General features: G+C 40.9%; 2 protein-coding genes across 2 annotated transcripts; one reads left to right on the top strand and one right to left on the bottom strand.

Moving 5' to 3' along the window:
- The first annotated feature begins 3477 nt into the window (after positions 1–3477).
- LOC142964139 (aldehyde dehydrogenase, cytosolic 2-like) lies at positions 3478–6350 on the top strand. The gene is given in 7 exon segments (XM_076104323.1): positions 3478–3531; positions 3713–3815; positions 4052–4236; positions 4317–4481; positions 4607–4764; positions 4993–5071; positions 5896–6350. Coding segments are annotated over 7 exon segments (801 nt in total). The 5' UTR covers positions 3478–3492; the 3' UTR covers positions 5968–6350.
- tmc2b (transmembrane channel-like 2b) lies at positions 6002–16919 on the bottom strand. Its single transcript, XM_076104324.1, has 20 exons — positions 16745–16919; positions 16539–16580; positions 15865–16255; positions 14152–14313; positions 13175–13265; positions 13009–13090; positions 12810–12916; positions 12606–12704; positions 12274–12416; positions 12032–12179; positions 11563–11757; positions 11265–11444; positions 10623–10781; positions 10263–10391; positions 9709–9776; positions 9221–9460; positions 8495–8620; positions 7467–7545; positions 7211–7340; positions 6002–7093 (listed from the first exon to the last, which is right to left on the bottom strand). The coding sequence occupies exons 1-20, from the start codon at positions 16788–16790 to the stop codon at positions 6870–6872; spliced, it is 2841 nt and encodes a 946-aa protein (XP_075960439.1). The 5' UTR covers positions 16791–16919; the 3' UTR covers positions 6002–6869.
- Between the last annotated feature and the right edge of the window lie 416 nt (positions 16920–17335).

Here is a 17335-nt window from a genome sequence, read left to right on the forward strand (position 1 = left end):
TGGTGATAAACTACGACCAGTTGCGTATTTCTCCGCAAAACTCGATCCTGTCGCTTCAGGCTTGCCACAATGTTTGCGTGCAGTGGCCGCGGCTGAAAAGGCACTCGCTGCCTCACGTGACATAGTAGGATACGCTCCATTAACTTTGCTCGTTCCTCATTCGGTGTCTTTGATTCTCCTCGAACAGAAATCGTCTCACCTTTCTGCAGCGCGATATTTGCGTTATCACACATGTCTCTTAGACATGCCAAACGTAACGGTCAAACGCTGTACTAATCTTAACCCTGCATCATTACTTCCTCTTCCTGGTGACGGAGAGGAGCACAACTGTTTAGCTGAGCTCCAAGCTCAGTGCACTCCTCGCCCTGACTTGATGGACACTCCGCTGCCCAATAGCGACATGGTAATGTATGTGGATGGATCTGCCTCTCGCGATCATACTGGTACTAATCTTGTGGGGTTTGCTGTTGTTTCGGACTCAGAAGTGCTGTGTTCAGGTTCTCTGCCATGTCACCTCTCAGCCCAGGCAGCTGAGCTCATCGCGCTCACCGAAGCATGTAAACTTGCTGAAGGTAAAACTGTTACGGTTCACACTGACTCTCGTTATGCATTCGGCGTCATCCACGATTTTGGTAGTCTGTGGAAACACAGAAAGTTCCTTAAGTCTGATGGTAAACCTGTTTTGCATCACACTCTCATTGCTGAACTGTTAGAGGCCATTTTGTTGCCAACAGCAATTGCTGTTTGCAAATGTGCTGCTCATACAGGACACACTGACGTCATTTCAACAGGAAATGCATGTGCAGACGCTGCTGCAAAAGCTGCTGCTCGACTTCCAGTCCCCACTTCTTCTGCTCTCATGTCCTCATTTGTCTCAGCTCCCTCTTCTCTTACAGCGATGCAGACGTTGTCCACTCCGGAAGAACGTAGGCTGTGGTCAGCTTCAGGTTGCACATACACTGATGGACTGTGGTCAGGGCCTGATGCTAAACCATGTCTGCCTAAGCATTATTTCAGCCATTATGCTAAGTTGACACATGGGTTAGACCACGTGTCAAAAGGGGGAATGTTGAGTGCATTAAATGAGACATGGTTCACAAAGGGATTCACAGCATATGCACAAAAATTCTGTTCTGCATGTGTAACCTGCTCTACTCACAATGTAGACAGGCCCGTGGCAGTGTCCAGCCAGGCTGCACATCCGCCTCCGACACGCCCTTTTGAGCACATTATGATGGATTTTGTTGAGTTATCTCCATCTGAAGGTAAGAAACACTGTCTAGTGATGGTAGACATGTGGTCCAAGTGGGTTGAAGTTTTTCCATCAAGTAAACAAACTGCTGCAACGGTAGCAAAGGCTCTGATTTCTGAAATCATTCCCCGTTGGGGCATTCCTACTAAAATATCAAGTGACAATGGTTCTCATTTTGTCAATCAGGCCATTACAGAACTAAGCGCATACTTGGGTATCGACTTAAGAACACACTGTGCTTACCATCCAGCCAGTGGTGGTGCTGTTGAACGAGAAAATGGTACACTTAAGACTAAGTTAGCAAAATGTTGTGCTGACACAGGTCTGCCTTGGACAAAAGCCCTGCCTCTAGTGCTGATGTACATGAGAATGAGAAAACGAACACGAAGCAATCTGAGTCCTTTTGAGATACTGTTTGGTTTTCCTCCTCATGTAGGAACTGAAGCACCAGGGGCGCCACTTCCCTCAACCGCCTTATGCGAACATGAAATGTTAACATATTGTGCACAATTGTCCTCTGCTTTATCTAACATAAGACAACAGGTGATTGCCGCTCTCCCGAGGCCAGCTGAAGGACCTCTCCACAAGCTGAAACCTGGTGATTTCGTGGTGGTGAAAGACTTCAGATCCATTTCAAGTCCTCCTCGTCACTCAGACGGCTGTCAAAGTAGCTGAGAGGGCAACTTGGGTCCACGCGTCCCACTGCAAGAAGGTTCCAGAACCAGGAGACGCACCAACTGAAGCTACAGGTGAGCTCGCACCTACAACAAGTGTCAGCCAACAGGCACCACCGAGGGAGGAAGGACAGACGGAGCCACCAACAGAGGAGATGCAGTGATCACGGACGGAATCACAACGGGCAGTTGACCGACAGACGCTTGCGTGATCTGTGTTAACTGTCCCAACGCTGATACCACGCAAGAAAGACGGCTGGAAGAGCCCCTCTTGACGTGTCTATGCCAACAAACACAAGAAAAGGAGCACGGTTAGGTCCTCTACAAAAGGACGAAGAACGCATTTTTTTTATTATAGCTATATTCATATTATTGCTTGTTTCGTTTTCATTTTATTTCTGTATTATGATGATTTTGATGCTCAGGTCTAAAGACAGTTTTTTTTGTTTTTGTTTTTTTTATCTTTTTATTCTTTTGTGTTTATTGAATTGTATTGCTGGCTTCAAACAACCGGAGATCCTTTATCTCACAAAAACAGTTTTTCTTCAGACATCTCACATGATGATGTATTTTAGAATCATATTTTGGGGTAATACTTCTGTTGTTATTGAAATGTCTTATGACATATTTTTACTATATTGTGTGATTACTGTATAATCAAAAGAGTGGAATGTAATGGGAAAATATGTCATAGTCTCATGTGAAGGTTTAAAGAATGTAAGTCCTAAAAGAGCAGACACCAAACTGTAGTTTCAGTAGATTACTTTAATTAGTTTAGTATCCAGGTGTCTTGTTATCTGTTATCATTGTGCACTGTTTGTTTCTTCTTCGTAAGACAGAGACACAGAGAGACCTTGGGTAACAGAGATCCTCTGTTAGTAATACTTTTACTTCCTTTGCAGACGCGTTATCTGAAGTTGTAAAGGCGTAAACCTTTGCATGCAGATATGATGTGTGAGGGTAAAGAATGTCTATTCTGTCTCTGCAATGGTCATTTTAACAATGTCACAGTGGCTTCAAAGGAAGCATCTGTTGTGAGTTTAAACTGTTTATTGTAAGGCAGACTGTGAACAAAAGGGATTTGCAAACAGGAGATAAAGCATCTTCCTGACTGTCTTAAATGAAGTATACTAAGGCTCGAAGGATGACCTGCCTTTTATTGTGTTCTTTGTGTATTCTTGTTAGCTAAGCAGATAACAGGAAGCTGTCTGAGCATAAATGTCCATGCATTGTGAGTGTTAGGCAGATCACTCTTCCAGATCACTGCAATGTGTCTGTGAGACTGTTCTCTTTGCTTGCAAGCAAATAAATTGACTTTACAAACCTTGATCGTTCATCAAAACTCTGTTTTACTTTATATTGATAGAAAACCTCAACTTTCTTCTCCCGACTAGTCATGAGAAATATTCCACAACCGCAGGAAGACCGCTCTTAGATTATGTCTCATTTAAAGATGAACATGTGTCTCTCACTGCGTTTGTCTGTGTTCAGACTGGGTTTCCTCCAGGAGTAGTGAACGTGGTGCCAGGTTATGGTCGGACAGCAGGCAGCGCCATATCCCACCACATGGACATCGACAAAGTAGCCTTCACCGGATCTACTGATGTTAGTGTCTATTGAAATGAATAGCAAATTGAGCAGGTGTCTCTTCTCTTCTCTTCTATTTCACTTCTCTTTCTCTTCTCTTGCTTTTCTTCTAGTATTTAAGTGTCCTTTGCTCCTATTTGCATAAACTCTTTCACTGTAATGTAACTGCGTGTCCTACATTGTCTTAATCGGTTGCCAGGTTGGGAAACTCATCCAGAAGGCTGCAGGTGACAGCAACCTGAAAAGAGTTACACTAGAACTCGGTGGAAAAAACCCAAACATTGTCTTTGCTGACTGTGACTGTGAGTAGTAACAGTTACTGGATTACTTTAGTTACATTTTAAAGGTAATGTTCTTTTTGTACCTTCACTGTGTGCTGTAGTGTGCATTGACAGTATGTTAATAGACCACACTTCACTCCAAACCATGCACATGCACTATTGCTGATCAACATTTTTCAAATGGCACTGGTGGTAAATGAAGCTCCCTTCAACAGTATTGCTGCAGCACTTCATATATGCACATGTTTGTCTTGCAGTAGAGTACCCAGTGGAGCAGGCCCACAGTGGCCTGTTCTTTAACCAGGGCCAGTGCTGTCTGGCTGGATCCAGGGTGTTTGTAGAGGAACCGATCTACGAAGAGTTTGTCCACCGCAGTGTGGAGAAGGCTAGATCCAAAGTCCTGGGAAACCCATTGCTGCCAGGGGTTGAACAAGGACCACAGGTACGGCATACAGTTAGACTACAGTATCTGCAGCTTCACGTGCTAAGAGAAAATTTGATTTGAGCTGCTGTTTTCTGCAGATTGACCAGAAGCAGTTTGATAAGATAATGGAGCTGATACAGAGCGGAAAGAGGGAGGGAGCCACGCTGGAGTGTGGGGGATCCGCATGGGGTCAGCAGGGACTTTTCATCCAACCCACCGTCTTCTCAAATGTCACAGACGACATGCGCATCGCTAAAGAAGAGGTACTGTGCTCTGACACACACACCTGCACGGACACAAACACACTTGATGGTACACACATGTGTTCTGAATTTCCTCCTCATGTGAGCTTTTCGTTGCCACCACGTTTCCCCCTTTTGCCTCTCAGATTTTTGGTCCAGTGCAACAGATCATGTGTTTCCGTGGCACCCATGAAGTCATCCAGAGAGCCAACGCCACACACTACGGCCCAGCAGCAGGAGTGTTTACGAACGACATCGACAAAGCTCTAACAGTCTCTTCTGCTCTGCAGGCTGGCATGGTGTGGTAGGGATCAAATACTATATATGGTTTGGGGATCGAACAGTAAATCTGATGTATCTGCTGTGCACATCCTCACAGAAACCTTCTTTAAAGAAATGTTTTTCATATTTTATATCTGTACTGTATGTATATATATATATAACATATTTCCATTTTGCCACATAGTAATGGCTTGTGTAAAATGGTTGGTGATTTTATGGAATGTGGTGAAACTATTGTTTCTTTTTTTAGGGTGAACTGCTACAATGCCATGAGTGTTCAGTGTCCCTTTGGTGGCTTCAAGATGTCTGGGAACGGGAGGGAACTGTGAGTAATACCATCGTTTAGTATCTCCACTTTAGCTTGGCTGGTGCTCGATGGTGGGGACATTACACTACATTGACTTAGCCAAAGTGGTTTACAATAAATGCATTCAACCATGTGGCTATACATAATATAAATGTTTTCTTCATTATATTATTTTTTTCATCTAGTTGATAATATAATATGATTGAATTGGTTATCAAAAATAAAAGCCACATACATTTCTCTATTTCCAGTGTCAAATTTATTTAAAAACTCAATAAATAATGTTGTATTTCTGTAATTTATTTAAAGTGCTCTACCCTTTGCTGCATTATCTTTGATTGAAGATAATTGCTTGCATATATTTTAGGTGAATTACATGTAAATAAAAACATCAAAATAATACATATACACAATAACCTCCACGATAACCTCCACCAAGAAGGCAGAGCAGTTGGTCTGTTGCTTAACATGAAAAATGTGGGGGGGGGGGGGGGGGGGAAATCTGGCAATTAATTGCAACTGTTTGTCAAATTTAGTGCTGTGAGTGCACTGTACACATAGTAACTGATGGTGACCCAGATGAGTTATTTCAGTGAATTAATCAGAAACTGTAAAAGTGAGTGGGACAAAATAGGATTTTGAGATGTGAGCCCATCCCCAGAGGAAATGATGTCCTTGCTGCTACTACAAACATGGCAACAGCCTTTTATACTCAATGTATATGTGTCCACAACACAGCTACATGTAGGTTGGTACTTCGGTACTTGTAACATTGCAACTCTACTGGTAACTATTGCTCATGTAATGTTCCTTACATAATCAGTGGTGCTTTTTATTTTATTTCAGGGGGAATATGCTCTTCAGGAGTACACAGAAGTCAAGGCAGTCACCATCAAAATCTCACAGAAGAACTCATAATAACGTCAAATCACAAGACTTACTTTTTCCTCTCTTTAATTCTTTGCCACCACACAGCTTCAGATCCTCCAAACACATTTTGCAATAATTGTATTGTACCTGGTTATTTTGAAGGCATCGTCGGTGTCACTCCATCAACATTTACTCCTGTCATTTCTCCTAAGATATACCTACTTCTTGTCAATGTTGTGTCTCTTTCTCTTTATATTTCTGTGACAATACTGACTTTCATTTATCTATGTTTTCCCATGGTGTACTATCTCAGATGTATTCTACAGTTTAGTGAACAGCATGTTCTCTATTATTGTCTGTCATGTGTATCAAGAGAACCTGTTTCTTCAATAGCACTTTGCCAGAAAAGAATTATTTTAATAGTTGTCATACAAAAAATAGAAAGACATTTTACATAATATTTACATGGATTTCCAAAGGAAACTGTTGACCCATATTATGAACCAGTAAACATTACATGGATTGCAATGCAGTAAACATGATCAAGTTTTTTTTTTTACATTTTGCTGTAGTACTGCTATTAAATACAGATATCACAGTCATGTCTGTGTCATTTAATTTCCACACAGTCGAAACTCATCTCCACCTCCAATCTCAGAACATGAAGGGATTTGACTGTGGATGCTGTAGTATGCTATTGCATTAATTATAGACTTTTCAATGGTTAATTATACTCGATTAAGTATTTGGCATGTTTGAAACACTAGTCATAAGCTTTTCATCGGAGGCCGAAAGTAACTGTTAATAAATGAATGTATATTTATCATTTTTCTCAGACAATCAGTTACATCTAAAGCATTTTAAGATATGATATTCTAGTGGCACCCTCCATATACAGTATGACTGTGATTGCAGTTGTAGTGTTAACAGACTAGGTTTTAGTCCATGAATCATGACTCATGTCGCCTTGGAGGCCCACCCCGACCTCTTCCTCTACCAGGCCCAGGATGAGGTCCCCTGGCATTCCCAGGAGGCCCTCTTCTTGGCCCCGGGGCATAGGTCACTGGAGCTCTGGGGTTTGGGGCAGCCAGTGACACATCCTTTTGCAGATTTACCCCTTTTGCCGCTGCACCTGGCTTAATTTTGGGAGACTTGCTGCCCTTCGCGATTACATCTTAGAAGACAGATGGAGAGCAAAAAGAGTGGTGAGGACAGTCGGGTGCAGAGTGTCTGATAGTATGTGCAATAAAGGAATGTGTGTGTGTGTGTGTGTGTGTGTGTGTGTGTGTACCAGGTGGGGGGGGCTCTTCCTTGATGGGAGGCGGTATTAGAGACTTATTTGGCAGCAGGTCCTCCAAGTCTTTCATCACTTGATTAGTGCTGTCCTTGTTGTTCCTGCGGTTCTTCTCTTCGTCTCGCGCCTAAAGTGTTAAACCAGACAGTCCTGTGTTTGATTAAATCTTGAACACCAAGTGAAATATTGAAAAATGTGGGAAACAAGGAAAGAAAACAGAAGTTGGGCATAACAAGATAACGCTCATACTCACCATTTTCATCTTCCTTTTAAGGTCCATGTTTGCTTGTTGGTATCCCTTTGACACGGCATTCAGGTAGTAGAGGGCCAACCTGTTGTGCATAAGAAGTCTGTAAACAGTACAACAGCTGAGACCACAGTCAGGCTTCAAACACAGGTCAGTAGATACTGAGGTCACGCCCTACAAGTTATATGACTTTACTTTCTACAGTTACACACATTGATTCTTGCATTTTTAGACAATATGTATATTGACTATTTCAGGTCCAAAAAGTAAGTATAAAGTTAAGACATTGTGTAGGATTTAAAAATGTTTGACTCTGACTGGGGTGCCCCCCTGTGGTAGTATAGAAATGACAGAGGGAGACGGCATACAGAGTTGCATGCTTTGCAACCAATTTTGACCGGGATAGGCATCTTCGAGCAGCCAAATTGTTATGCCACCAGAAAAGCTATAAAAACATCAAACTTCTGTATATGCCAATATACAGACAGTGTGCAGAAGGCTTCAGTCAATTTACAGAATTATAAATATTTCTTTGAAAAGCAGAAGTTCAGAACATACTTTATAATGTCCATACACTCATTTTTAAAAGTGGTTGGCTCACTGGCATCAGCTGGCTGCCGAAACTGAAAATATGCCATTTTTAGTCACATTATATTTTGAGTAATTAAGATACTAGTTATATATCAGCTTAATAATAAAAGTGTGACATCAACGAATAAAAGCTTTATTACAGTAACCAATCAAAATTATTCTGTGGTTTCTGTTTTATCTGATACTTTACAGAATTTGGATCTTAAGAGTTATCAGTTGACATGTACACCCTCAACTCCACGTATACAAAATACCAGTAGTACAACTGTTGTCATGACATCCCTAAAAAATGAATCCAGCAAGTCCCTGGTTGCTTGTTCATCCGTTCTCTCCTTTTCAGATTTGAGTTTTCTGGACATTTGTGCTGATTCCCACCACAGATACATAAGCCTTTTTAGCAGATGCAGCACAGTGTTTTCAGTTGATATTTGAATAATACTTACAACATGAGGAGGACAGCAGGCAGGATGAGTCCCGGGTTTGTGGCATATGAAAAAATGTTCGATAGGAAGGACGGTAGATCCTGTTCTATAGTCTCCATGACCACGTCATACATCCTCTCCTGGCCACTGGGTGAAAAAGTTGGATCAAATGCAACAATGTTTGTTGTGTATCAATAAAAAGTGACCACCAAATTGCAAATGTGAGACAGTGTTAGCATGTTTAGGCACAAATGTACTTGAGTGCCTCTCAAGTGTGCAAGGCTGGTCAAAGGGGGTTTAATCAAAGTAGCGAAGCAATGGTAAAATAAAACATTAAAAAATCATTCCTTTTGTTTCATGCCTCAAAATTGTTTGTATTTTGTGTTGTTAACTAGACAAAAAAAGCTAAAAAGTAATTTAACTACTTGAATCACGATACACAAATATTAATATGCCAGCAAGCTGCAAAATGTATTTAAACGACTAGTTTAATTAGATGTAGTTCAATACTCCCCAACCCTGAGCAACTGACAGACTGACACTGTATATATTAAAGTAGGCTTCTAAAAACAAACAGTGCATTTGGATAAATAAACTCCATAGGTTTTAAATAGTTTCAGATAGATACATTATGTTCATTACATCACCTGCAGAATAACTCATTATGAACAATCTAACTTTGTAAATTGAATTCATTTCACTACATTGTATACCATATCAATCCGACTGTCTCCATCTCTTACTGACCTGAACGGTCCACAGTCAAACGACGGGGACAAGGTCATGATGGCGTAGACAACCGGCAGCAGGCTGAGGAACAGCACAAGCAGCAACAGGCCCATGTAGAAGTTGTTGGACCGCGAGGCCTTGAAAACTCGCTCATGAGGAACATTACAGCACATCACTGCCCAGCACTGGTAGTACATCGAGGACAGGAGACGCAAAATGTTCAGACCCACCAGACCTGGAGCGTAAAATGCTCCCATCCTGAGGAAAATAGCAGAAACATTGTCTAAAAAATACTGAATTATCAGCCAGCTTTTAACTAATCATTTATAAAGGAAAGAAGTCAGCTGAGTATTCTCATTTATGATTTAATGTCATTAATTTGAGTTCCTCTGCAACAGTTAACAGTCAAACAAATAATACAAATTATATGTCGAGATAGCCACTCCACACTCACTTTTTTGTTAATTATTAGCACATTTGTGACAGAAGCATAAGAAGTAATTCACCATATCATTCCTTGATTGAAGACAAGCCCCAGCACATTTCCACTGATGTCAAACTCCCCATATGAAGGCTGGAATCAACACAACAATATGATTATCATGCTCAAATAAATTAAGAAGAACCAGCTTGATCACTTTGCATTTGCTATCTCTCTCTCTCTCTCTTTCCCTCTCTCTCTCTCTCTCTCTCTCTCTCTCTCTCTCTCTCTCTGTAATTAAGTTCTCATTGCAGTGTCTTGTGTCACTGGATGTTAGGGATCAGCTGTCCTGCCAGATGTCATTGTATGGTATCAGGTTGACATTGATCCAATTTGAACTTTGCTGTACTCAAACAGTGTTCAATAATAACTGAAAGACATGGTAGCTATACAATGTCGACATAAACGGATACACATGCTGTAACTCAATCTTTACAGCACAGAAAATAGAATGGGCAATGTTTTGTTGGTACAAATAAAATGTTATTGATTCTTTACTTCAAACAAAACAAATATAACAGACATAATGTACACAGAGACACCGTGACCCATAACACACACTACGAGTAGGCTACTCACAAATCCGGCCTCCAGGTCCCAGCACCAGCAGTAGTTAAGAAAGCGGACAATGACGGCTCGCAGAAAGTCACCCACCAGGATGGTCAAATAGCTCACCTGAATGTCCGACACGACCAGCTTCACAAATCCCTACACATCATCAGAAACCAACGAGAAAAGACGCAAAAGAAATAAGAAAAAATACAAACCTACCAATTAATTCAAATGATTGGTCTCTTCTGTTTGATTAATCGGAGGGTGAAGTAAAGGAATGATGCTGCAAACTGAGTAAAAATAATCGGTGTCTACTGCAGCTACTACTGTTTATACGCCCAGAATTTCTCATTCACCATTGGAAAACAGTATAATGCCACTACTGACTATTCCCACGGCATTCTCCCAGCAGGGTCCTCTGATGACGTCAGCTGGGGACACATTTGGAGGAGGCACATCTGTCGTGTTGAAGTGGGAGCTGTAGTTGGCGTAGTACTGTTCCAAAGCCCATATGGTGGCATTCCTGATGGACTTCTCGGTCTCCAGCTAAAGAATAGAAAATACGTCAAAGCATATGCAGCGCAACTCAAACTTTATTTACGTACCACAATTCACACCCACAGGGATATACACAGTTTGCCACCTTGATTTAAAGGAGTAGTCGCACATATCAGGAAATACTATTCACTTTCCGGTTGAGAGTTGGATGAGAAGCTCGATACCACTCTCAGCAAATTTCCCATTATGTCAAACTTTTGCTTTAAAGGTATCTGCTGTCACAACATCTGTAGCTGAACTGAGGGTTAGTACAGTATTTTAAAAGTGAGTCATTCTTATCTTAAATTGTTAAGTATCAAGGACAATTTATTCTATAACATATCCGATACCAGATCAAACGCAGAAAAGGTCTTACACGCAGCGAAGGTTTCTTACCAATACAGGAGACAGCCCAAATTAAGCCCAAATATCTACAAACACACCAGCCCAGCAACAGGAACAAACACATACGTACATACATATTCGTCGTACCTTTTCATTGACCTCATCAAACAGGGCGAAGAGGAAGGTGTAAAGGTTTCCCAGAAAGAGGGCAAAGATTCGTCCTAGCTGCCACTTGAGGGCGATACGAGGGTGATAATCTTCCAATTCTGCGATGGTTTCAAACAGAGGAGGACACACCAGCCCCAGCAGAGACATCACAAACTCCACCTGATACATTGGACAAGAGAGGGGAGTTACTGATCTCATTTTCACTCCCATTTTCAAGCCGCAACTCTCCAAAATCTCCTTATGTTATCTAAAAATACCACGTTTAATGTCCACCTGCCTCGTTTTTTTCAAGCCACGAGAGTTTGTCTTGCTCCATCTTAGCAAAGTCTTGCGAACGTTTCACTACAAAGTAGATGAGGTATCCGCTGCCTCCAAGAGTGCATGTGATCAGGAAGTTTGCCAGAACCCTGAGGAAGCGTCGGAGATGGATGTTTTCATCTTTCTGGTTCTCCTGCTCATCCACGATGGATTCCTACAGCAGGGAAAAATAAGCCGGTATAAGGGAACAAAGTTGTGATTACTTGAGATTTTTAACTTCTTTTCCATTTGCAAATTTCAGCAGTTTTCACATATAAAATTAAATAAAATTAAATATTTAATATATATATTTGGTATCTCAGGTTCTTTCATGATGGATTTTTCTATGTATGATTGTTAAATTCTTGTGCATCAAAGGAAATGTTTGCTTTTGTTACACTGCTTATCCTCCAATACAAATACACACACAAACACACACACCTGCTAACCTTGAAGCTGGTGGTAATGGAGGCGTACTTATTGTCTGCAGTCTCTGGGTTTCCTATTAGGTAGTCCCAGCTGGTGAACATCTTCCAGCTGAAGGTGAATTCTCCCTCGTCCGCCCCGTCACCGCCTTCATTTGAGTTACGAGCCATTCTGAGAAGACAAAAAGACCACATTAAAAATACACAAACATCCCCGTTGTCATGTATACATGCACATCTGATTGTTTTTTCGTGTCTTGCCTTACGTTCTTATGACAACCATCAGGCTGTACCCAAAGATGCCAACTCCCACCAGCAGGTATGACAGAGGGAGTCTGAACTTCAGCACCCCGATCATTCGATCGCTGTTGTAGTAGCCGTAGAACAAAAAGGAGTACTGGCAGAATCCCTGTTTATAAGGTATTCAAAGATGCAAACTTACAGACATGAATTACAACTATGCAAATAGGTGCTCAGAGCAACTTTCCCACGTTTTTAACAAGACTAAGAAAAGGTTAAAACATGGCAATCTTGATGAACTACAAGACATCTATGAGTCTACAGCCAATAAACTGATGAATAAAGCTTAGATCCTTACTCCAAAGTCAGAGAGCACAGAGAAGTCCATGGCTGTGTCCTGCTCCTCTCGAGGCACAGTTTTCCGGGGAATGGAGCCGTATGGAAGACCCATAAGAATCTAAACAGAGGAGAGGGATGGAAGTCAGAAAAGAGAGCTAAATAACATGTACAATGTCCTAATGTACCCAATGTGCACACTGTGCTAACATGAGAAAGGCTGTACCTCAGGCAGAACCACCAGGCCAAACATGAACCCAAACAGGACCATATTCAGACCGTACATCCACCTCAGGAAAATAAAGTAGGATGCCACAGATGATCCGAAGTGACCTATAATTAAGAGAACAGAAACCGGGTGGTATAAGAAACAGTGAGGTCGTAGCTCAGTGTTTATTTTCCAATGATGTCATAGCGGTACCAACTTTCTACGTCCTTTATCTTCCTCTCCCAGGGTATACAGGCTGTTTTGAAGTTCTCAAAGTCACGTTTGAACTTGATTAGTTTCTGAAAAAAAAAAAAGGTTTGAAATCTGCCCAATATCATCCTCATTCTAAAGTTGTATTAAGTGTTGCAAAATGAGCAGATTACTTTGGCCATCATGACTTTGAATGCATACAGCTTCCTTCCTTTTCCTTTCCCAAGAGCTCCTTCAAATTCTTCAACAAACCCCTGCGCCTCCCTGTTTGACCATTCAGAGGAAACATCCACCAATGAGATAAAGTGTGCAACACACAAATGAAAAACACAATCTACCTAACCAATGACTTAATTAGTCAGTGGCAACAGGAAAAACGACAGGATTGGGATGATTTACTGATTGATGGCGGTTCTAAGGTAAGAGCATCGGAAGGAAGACTTGGCAAGCAGCAGGTCAGTAGCCACAACATGCATTAAACAGTGTCAAGCTCATGAAAAAGTTAAAGCAGTTCACCTATCGGGTTGCTTACACTGATCTGTACATAGAGAAACATACACACTGAGTATACACACACTATTAGCCCTTGCAAGGCAGCTGGTAATGTCTTCTCACACTGAGAGGAGGATGTGTAACAGGCTAAACTACAGCCAACTGTGTGGGTGCTGGTGTTGTTTAGTTTATCTGAGATTTACGACTGTATTCATGTGTCTTCTGTACATCTTACAGGAGGGAGAAGTTACATAATTTAATACATTTGTGAATGTTGATGAACAAAGGCTTTGATCTAATCATTATCCGAGTTTCCGGGCTGTGTTTGGCGATGAGTGCTTTTTTAGAATTAAATTTATCTAAGAGTGTCATAATGTCGGAGCTCAGTTCTGCAAATGTTCAGTTTTCCAAAAGCATGTTGGCTTTGATTTGCAATATGACATCACTGACAGAGAGAAGTTCAAAACCACTAGCGATGAACATGTTTTAATAATGACATGAGTGATGGCAGGCATTTAGGAAGGTGGTCCTAAGAAATAGTCAATGACCAAAAAAACAAATGACTCACAAACAAAAAAACATGAAGAACAAAATGCAGTCACCAAAATGTGCAGTAATCACACATAAACAAGCAGAGGATGTGAGTTTTTGTTTTTACTTGAGCAGCACAAGTCTCCTCTTCATGCGCCAAGGTTTGTTCCTTAACGTAGCGATAAGTTTCTTCTTCTCCTCTACCTGTTCCTTCAGGGCTGCGATCTCTCCCTCCGACAGCGATTCTTCATCAGAATCAGAGGAGGAGGAGGAGGAGGAGGAGGAAGAGCTGATAAAGGGAAAGAGCTGTCACATGGCTTTGACAAGGCACCAGTCACAATAATACCAGTTTGTTTTATTGTGTTGTTTTTGTGCATCTTGTTTTTTGAAATTACTTTTGGGGCTCCAAAGTTTTGTGCTACAGTTTGACATTAATATTCAGTTTTGTATCATTGACATCTGTGATATCACATTTGTAAGAACATATTGAGCTCTGTGAGATAAGACAAGAATCTACCTTAATTATTCTAGATTTATTCATAAAGCTTAATAAATTGAACCTTGGATGAATCTCTTTTCATTTTAAAAATATGTGTTTATGACCAAATACCTGCAAAACTAATGACATTCCCATCAGCCTCAGATGAGTTTAGTGCTGGTTAGCAAATGTTAGCATGTTATCACGTTACCATAAGGTTGCAAACATAGTTAAACATTATGCTTTCAGCGTGTTGGCATGCTAATATTAGCATTTAGCTCAAAGTTCTGTACAGTGCAATTAAGGAGTACAGTAGGTCTCAAGGTCCGACCACATCTGAAGGGAAAAATGTGTCGAAGGCCAGGTGAAAAAGCCTAAATACGTGGATATCGCACTTTTTCAGGCTGGAAGACATTTCATTTTGCTCAATGAAGCGTGTGAATGTTGGATGGTCAGTTTTAGAAAATTATAGAGAGGGCCAGACACCGCCCATATAATACATTTTTCTTTATGGCAGCATGTGTTGCTCTTTTGTGATTTTCAAATAGAATACACAATGGCTTTAAAGTCAATGTCAATGTCAAATGACATGACAATCTGTAATTAATTTAGAGTGCAATAACACCACCATTCTTGTTTTTTTGTGTGTCATTTTACACCATGTAGTCTAAACTTACTGCAATCTAAACGCATACGCCGAAATATGCCAACTAAGTAACGTAGTATAACTTTTTTGTAAAGTTCTACACAAATTAAGCTATTGCATTCAATTATTTTAAAGAGCAGGTATAAGAGTCAATTCATCAGCTTTTTTATTAGATAGTCAGAGCTGGAAGTTAGCGATATTTAATATGCAGCCAACTCCCAAACACCCAATGAAACAGTAAGCAGATCTGGTGTCTCGGGATGTTTTGTCCTCTTGCCTTTATTTTAAGGCAGCAGTAGCCTAAATAATGGATGAACAAATGAGATCACGCCATCCATCACAGCAGCCAAAAATCTGCAACACGTAAACTTCATCATGCTGCACATTTGGTTGGTGATGGACATACCAGCCATTATTCTTTCTCAGTACGTGAACAGCATCTGACTGCTGATATGTTAAATTTGATACTACTATCTACTATAACCTGTCAAATCAACCAGATAAACTCTAAATCCCATATATTCAGGCAAACAAGTGAGTATTCTATGTTGTAATAATATTGAAGTAATAACACTGTTAATGTTTCATCTCCCTGAACATATATCTTCATATCATCAGAGTCTGCCAGAGGTCTGCATGAGACTGAATGAAGAAAGCCCATACAGGTGTGTGGAGCGTGCAGGTAGGCGAGAGTCAGCTCTCAGAGAATACTGCACCTGCTCAACTTCCCATTCTTCTTTTTCTTGTCATTCTCACCACCCATATTCTTCCCTTGTTTCCCTTTAAAATTTCCCATCTTCTCTTTGTTCTGCTCCTCTTTCTCCTTTTTGGACACCGCCGTCCCTCGCTTTTTACGTTTCTCTCTGTCTTCTTCGCTCTCCTCCTCGCTTTCTTCTTTAGCTTTCTTCCTGGAGGCTTTTGAACGTTTTCTTTTCACACTCCGGTTGTCTTCCTCATCCTCTTCATCGCTTTCCTGCGGCTTGGCCTTCTTCTTTCTTACTCTTTTCCTTGGTGCCTCATCCTCCTCATCCTCCTCATGATCGCTGACTGGTTTGGATTTACGTTGTGGTTTGGCTCTTCTGTTTTTAGCCCTCCGCCTTGCCTCATCTGAAACAAACATTTACATTTCAGATAAGTACCTGAAAGCTTGTTCAAAGTACAATAATAAAGTGTACAAATATCCTCTGAAATGATTCCAGTCAGTTTCTATAAAAGAGGAAACTTGGTCAAAAGTTGTAAATATTCTTGAAGAACAGAGACAGAAGAGGTAAAAACGAGCAGTAATTTACACTTGGTTGGCATCACATCACCACATTGTGGCAAATCTTAAAGACATAGTCATACCTTCTTCAATTTAACTGCTTCTCTGATGAAAAGCAAACAAACTCACCTTCACTTCCACTGTCTGATGCAACATCAATTTCCATCCCAACTGTGAACACAAATTTAGGGGATTCATCTCAACAAAAACGATATTTACCACTAAACAATTTAATTTTACTTCAATATAATAAAAGTGAATATTAAAAGCTAAAAGTTGTTAGAAACAATTAAAGACAGCGCTTATTTAGCAAAATAGAGTAAAACAATTCTTACCATCTTCAACCATAATTGCAGCATCGTTTTTCCTCTTTGGAGGCATTTTGCTGCGTCTCTTTAACTTATTTCCTGTTAGTCCTCTGCTCACTTCAGACTATGTCTCATCTCCATCCATGTGTCACTCGGTGCAATGGGCTGTTACACTTGTGAAGGTACTGTGTCAGAAAGCCAGGATACACCCCCTCACACACACACACACACACACACACACACACACACACATGCAGGAACAGGTGCTCCTCTGTTTAGGCTGTTCAAAGACTGGGCTCCTTGACGACCGTCAATGACAACACAGTTCAGAAGATAATCAGGATGCCGGGAGAACACAGGGTCAGACGATGGACTTGTCTATCAAAATGCTAATTTTTTTTCACTGGAGCAATAGGAGCTTGGATACAGTCCACCTGCTTTAATCCTCAAGTTTATTCAAACTGGATAGTGGCTAATAACTTGTATCGTTGTCATATAATGGGTGTGATTATATGAGGAAACGATGCACCAAAAACTAATGGTTGGACAAGTGCCATCACTCACTTGTGAGACAGAAAGGAGACACCAGAGCAAATGTTGACATAAAGGACAAGCCCT

The sequence above is a fragment of the Anarhichas minor genome, unplaced genomic scaffold, assembly GCF_050575085.1.
Source record: "Anarhichas minor isolate MPS153535 unplaced genomic scaffold, ASM5057508v1 ptg000030l, whole genome shotgun sequence".
NCBI lineage: Eukaryota > Metazoa > Chordata > Actinopteri > Perciformes > Anarhichadidae > Anarhichas > Anarhichas minor.

Bases quoted from the DNA above. Each gene is read 5' to 3' on its own strand.
- tmc2b (XM_076104324.1), bottom strand. From the start codon at position 16,790: ATGCCTCCAAAGAGGAAAAACGATGCTGCAATTATGGTTGAAGATG. The intron at 12,917-13,008 runs GTTGGTACCGCT...TCTTAATTATAG, and splicing joins GAAGATAAAGGACGTAGAAA to GTCACTTCGGATCATCTGTG. The intron at 10,782-11,264 runs GTACGACGAATA...TCTATTCTTTAG, and splicing joins TTGATGAGGTCAATGAAAAG to CTGGAGACCGAGAAGTCCAT.